General features: G+C 33.2%; 1 protein-coding gene across 1 annotated transcript in view; it reads left to right on the forward strand.

Annotated features, from left to right (window-relative positions):
• LOC106456962 (activating signal cointegrator 1 complex subunit 3-like) overlaps positions 1–6,224 on the forward strand; it is a 266,949-nt gene that overhangs the window by 30,859 nt on the left and 229,866 nt on the right. Inside the window, exon 4 of the mRNA XM_022382757.1 lies at positions 4,742–5,310. Coding sequence (XP_022238465.1) covers positions 4,742–5,310 — 569 coding nt within the window. The remainder of the gene's footprint in view (positions 1–4,741; positions 5,311–6,224) is intronic.

The raw sequence follows: 6,224 nt of genomic DNA on the forward strand, positions 1-6,224 counted from the left end.
ACTAGTCTACTAAAACACAGCCAAGACAAGTTACTTCATACAGACCAAAGGTCAGTTTTATGTTATTTGATACAGTAACATGAGTGAACATGAGCTGCATCACTGTAACGTCTGTATTGTTAGCCAGGCACGGCTGAAAGGTCAATATAATAAAAAAAATTAAATATATATAAATGTATAATGTTATGAGATTTAAGTTATTTAGTCTAAACATTTATATTTTTGTGTTATGATTTGTGTTCATTCTTGAATGAAAGAGGCATAATTTATATTTATTTCCTGATTTTTTATAGTGGTTGCGAGAGCGGTCAAATCTACCGAACCTGTACAGAGATTAATTACTGATAATAATAACAGATGAAATATAAAGTTTTTACTTAAGTACTGTTTGATAACTATCTGGACATTATAAAGATTTTGCATATGAAATTTCAAAATTTTCTGGTGATAAAAGTATTTTTAATCTTAAAATGAATATTACTTTGTGTGATAGACAGGCAACATGCAAAAAGAAAAAACAGACATGAGAAAACTTGCTTTATAAAACTTAAGACTTAATAAAACAAAATTTGATATTCTGCATATGAAAGCATTGTAGCGTTTACTGATAATCTGCCAAATTTTGTTACCATTCGCTTACTAATTTAAAAGTTATAGCATGAATACTATAACAAGTACAAAATTGTTATGAGGTTGGTCCAAGGGACCAAGCCCATGCTGAAAAGAGTTAATGAGGCAAGCTAGCAAAAAAACCATGTATGTGACAGCCACAGCTCCAAGAGGAAAGAATCTAGAAACCTAAAATTTTGCACCCATATTAAGTGGACCCTGAGGGTGTGCACCTGTGTATTATTACTTATCCACATTCGTGCACACAGGCATTTGAGCATCTTTTTAAGGACAAAATTAAATAACAGATTGAGCAATCAACAAATTTTTTATATTTTTATTTAAAGAAGGATGACGTTTCAAAGCTCTCTTTGTCACATCGTGCAGCTAAAGAAAAAGGCACATGCAGAATTCAAAGAACTTACATGCGTAGTATTTGGAATGTTGAGCATGAAAATTTTAATTAAAATTATATCTATTACATATCTATTACAAGTTAGCAAATAAAATTTGAACAAAAAATGGAAAATAGAAATCTACAGGAAAGAAAAGCATTCATTTAAATCAGATGGTTTTAGGATCCCCAGATTGTAGATTAATCTCATTTCTAGTTGTTCTCTTTTGTGAATGTCTGTTGGAGCAAAACCAAAATACACCTAAATATGATTTAGATGTTCTCGTCCTTCATCATTGAGTCGGGGACTTGTTTGTCCAATGTATAAATTATTACATCTTTTGCAAATTATATAGCAAATGGTACATTTAGTGGCACATGTAAAGAACTGTCTTATGCCAAAACTTGTGTTTTTACCTTTTATATGTGTAGTGCTGTTATATGTGGGCATGTGACACCTATTTCATTTAAATGTATAAGTGCCTGTAATATTTTGTTTTTGTTTAAGGTTACTGTGTCTATGATTTCTTTTAGGTTTTTGTCATGTCTGTAAGAAATAATGGGTGGGTCTTTGAAAAGAGATTTAATTGTAGGATCTTCAGTAAGTATTGTGTAATTGTTTACTATAATATCTCTGATCTCCTTGTTGGTCTGTTAGCACAATTGGAATGCAATTGGTGTGTTCTTTCTTGGTAGGTTGAGTGTTTGCTCCTGGGTATATGAACTAGCTTTGGTGGCTACATTGTGGATGAGAGAATCAGGGTAGTGTCTTTTAAGAAAAAAGGATTTCATGTCTTAGAATTTATATCTATGGTTGCTGTCATCTCTACATAGTTTGTGTAGTCGTAGAAATGATGAATATGGTATTGATTTTTTGTTACTGTACGGGTGGGAAGATTTGATGTGTAGGTATTTGTGTGAATGTGTTTCTTTGTAATTTATACTAGTAGTCAGATGGTAGTCTTGTATGTATATGTTAATGTAGAGAAATGGGTTGGCCCGATTGTCCATCTTTGTGGATTTTAGGGAGAAAATAGAAAGTGGGAGTTTTAGGTTCCTCATCACTTATTTATCTTTTATTTTCATCTAATAGATCTAATTTTGCTTATAATTTTGATGCTCATCATTTATGCACACAACTTCTTTGAATCCTGCACATGCACCTTTGTTGTAAGCTGTACGATATGGCAAAGAGCTCTATCTTTAAATATAAATGTACAAAAATCTTGAAATTTTTGTTGTTTATGTGGTTTTAACTATATTCATCTTTTTAATGAGGCTAGCTAGCAAAAAACCACCTAGAAAATAATATGTGACTGCCATAGCTCTAAGAGCAAAGAACCTAGAAACCTGAAATTTGCTTTCATACAAAGTGGACCCTGAAAGTGTGCAACTGGGTATTATTACTTATCCACCTGTGTGCTCGCATGCACGTGAGCATCTTTGTAATGAGGCAAGCTAGCAAAAAAACACATAGAAAATAACTTGTTCCTTATATCAGGTCATCAAGAAATTAATGTCGCGTTTTGGAACACTTCCATTAACTACACCCCACCCACCCAAAAATTTACATCACATATAATAGTTAAACGAACTGCCCAAACGTTACATTAGTGTAGCCTGTGTAAGGTGTATAAAGTTTAGTATACTCTAATCCTTTATAGTGATGACACATGTAAGAAGTTTATGGAAATATTTTGAATGTTTGTAAGTGTCAATGATGGTTCAACAAATTTTGTTCAGGTGACTTTAGCCTTAAAAACTGTGATGAAACGGACTGACATGTTGGAATTAATATTAATGCTCTGAAGATGCTTGTCGACTCTAATCCAAGGCAACACACTCGTGAAATGGCCCTGAAATTGCATGTCTCTCATAAAACAATATGTAAACATCTAAGGAATATGAGAAAACTCCATAAAGAAGGTGTTTGGGTGCCTCATGAACTCTCCGATGATCATTGTTTCCAATGTGTGAACATTTCTTCATCTCTTCTGGCACATAATGCGTGTGAACCGTTTTTGGACAAAATTGTCACTGGTGATGAAAAGTTGATTCTCTATGCAAATATTAAATGCCAAAAACAATGGCTCAGACCTAGACAAAAACTACTTTTGACCCAAAAACCTGGACTCCATTTGCAGAAAGTGATGCTTTGCATTTGGTGGGACATCAGAGGAGTAATTCATTTCAAACTCCTCAATCCACAGCGAACTGTCAATGTACAGATTTATAGTCAGCAACTGGAATGCTTAAATCAAGCCCTTCATCAGAAACGCCCTTCACTCGTCAGTTGGAAAGGTGTTCTTCTCCATGACAATGCACGTCCACATGCGGCACATTTGGTGCAACACAAGATTATGGACTTGGGTTGGGAAGTTCTCCCCCATCCACCATATTCTCCAGATATGGTACCATCAGATTACCATCTTTTTCATATGCTGTAACACCATCTTAATGGGAAGACCTATGCAAATGTGAAGGTTTTAAAGAGGACATTGACATGTTTTTTGCTTCAAAGCCAAGTGAATTCTTTAATCCGGACATAAACAACCTGACTGTAATGTGGAAAAGCATCATTGATAAGAGTGGAGACTATTTCATTTAATAAAGGTTTTGTTTTGATATATACAAGTTGTTTGGGTTTTTCATTCAAAAACAAGTGACATTAATTTCTTGATGACCTAATATAACAACTTCTAATATATATAGAAAAGCTAGTGCATTTTAGTAACAATGCATTCCACCAATGGCGTTTATGCTATGTTACTTAGCAGCAACAGTATATAGGTTATTCTTTTATGCTAAAATGGGTTCAGAATACACACACTATGAACCTAATAAATCGAGTACCTTTGCTAGCTTGCACCCATATTAAGTGAAACCTGAGGGTGTTCAACTGGGTATAATTACTTATTGATGTGGGTACACACATACACATGAGCATTTTTGTATAAAACAAGCTGGTGAAAAAACACATGAAAAGAAGTGTGACCACTATATTTCCAAGAAGAAAGAACCTAGAAACCTGAAGTTTTGCTCCCACACTAAGTAGATCTTGAGGGAGTGCACCTGGGTATTACTTAATCTTATCAAATTTTGCATCCATGCTAAGTGGACCCTGAGGTTGTGCACCTTGGTATTACTTATCTTACCCACGTGCATGCACGTGCCAATCTTTTTTAACAAGGCAAGGTAGCACAAAACCAAATAGAAAAGAAGTGGTTCTTATATTACAAATAGAAATCATAGACAGACACGCACATGCATATTCTGTTCTATTTTTTTATAACTGAAAGTCTGGATCTTAATGATCTAAACTCTTTCAGCCTGAGTTTGAAGGTTAACTACTTAGGGTAGTTTTGAAACTTGGTAAGCTCCATTCTGCATTATATTAATTTGAAAAGTTTGTATTCAACTTAAAGTTTGCTTACCTTGTTAATTCATTGGCCATCATGATCACCTTTGTATTCTATATGATTACTGATGTATAAAGTTTATCTTTTAATTTCTTGAGAGTGTACAATATAGCTTTAACATAAAAACAAGAGTACTTGTTGTTACGTACCATAAATAAGCAAGTAAATGTTGTATGTTGGAAAACCTAAGTGTTAAATTACTTGTAGTTTTTCACTATATTTGTGGATGACAAATTAGTAATCTATACTGTGATTTGTTATTGTAGTGGAAATCTATATTATGCTCAATTTACCCAATATTTTTTATTTTTTTATACAGTTGGGTCAGAGTCTTCTGAAGAAATGATAGAGAGTGCTGCTGTGTACCTCATGGAGGTTTTTCAGGACTGCAACTTGATTGGTTATAAGCAAATGCTACAGCTTCAAATAATGTTTGGATCCTTTTCATCTTCTATAGCGACTTTGGCATGTAAGCTTGTTGGAAAGATGCTTTCGTGGTTACCGGATAAGGAAAGAAATAATTTTCTGAAACAGAATAATTTTGGTGAAGAAGAATTTGAAGAATTTGGATATAAGATCAGATTTGTTGGATATCAACCTTTTGATGATAGTAGCTTAATTTTGAGTTGGGATCAAGAAGATTCAAAAAGGCAGGATTTGTTTTTTACCTTAGATCTTGAGAAGCCTGTTAGAAAAGATAACAATAAAGAAGAAAGCAAAAGACAAAAAAAAATGCTTTGTTTTGATAAAAGATGGTTAGAGCACGAAGTAAAAAAGTACTATGCTCATCCTTCAAGCAATTTACTTGGGCTTGATGTTGATGATATTGTTTCATCTATATTAGCCATATTAATGTCAGAAAAGTCAATTGATGAACTCCAAAATGATGTAAGTTATACTTAGAATTCATTTGTCAACTGGAATTAAAATTTTATATTGTGCCAAAACAGAATTCTAACATTACCTTAACACGAGGTTTCAAGAGTATTTTAGGCAGTGTAGACATGACAGAGTTTTGCTTTTAATGGACTACTTCTGCCTTTTTCTAGAGTGAGACAATGTTTTGGCATCCATACTGAGACATTTCTTCTTCAGATTAGTTATTATTTGTGTAGTCTTCATTTTTTTCTTCTTTCTTTCTTTCAACATGTGAATTATTGTGTATCTGGAAGTTAATTGGGTGACATAATCATACATTCTGTGTAGTTTGTTGAGAGACACTACATGTGTATATTACAACTGTGGCTTCAACTGGAAAAAGCCTCAGTATAGAAGCTGAGATGTTGTTGCACTAGAAACAGACAGGAACATTTTGTTAAAAGCCAAAAGTTTAACATGGGCTAAATTTTTGACTATTTACAAAGACCATCAAATGCTTCTTAAAGTTTGTCACTTTTTTCTTTGCCATTGTATTAATAGATTCTAAAGAAAAGCTATAAAAGTATTTGGTTTAAAAATGTATACAATAATTGTAAACATTTTTGTGAATTGTTTACTTTTGTACAGAATATAAGTAAATAATGTTTAAAATTGTTCAGTTATTTGGCAAGTGATGACTTATTTTTAAAGGTCACCATCTATACTGTTATTCTGCTTGTTTATATGTATGACTGTTACACTTTCTGACCAAGAACCTGCTGCATAAGCATACATAGTTAGAATGTTTTCCCAAGAAAAACTGTGCATGCACATTATTCAGTGGATGACAAATAGTCTGCCTGTGGCAGAGATCTGCAAAGCTCAGTGATCAAGTCACTACAATTGCTGTATGAAACAAGAAGTAACAACAAAAAGGGAATGTA

Source organism: Limulus polyphemus, unplaced genomic scaffold (assembly GCF_000517525.1).
Source record: "Limulus polyphemus unplaced genomic scaffold, Limulus_polyphemus-2.1.2 Scaffold275, whole genome shotgun sequence".
In the NCBI taxonomy this organism is placed as follows: domain Eukaryota; kingdom Metazoa; phylum Arthropoda; class Merostomata; order Xiphosura; family Limulidae; genus Limulus; species Limulus polyphemus.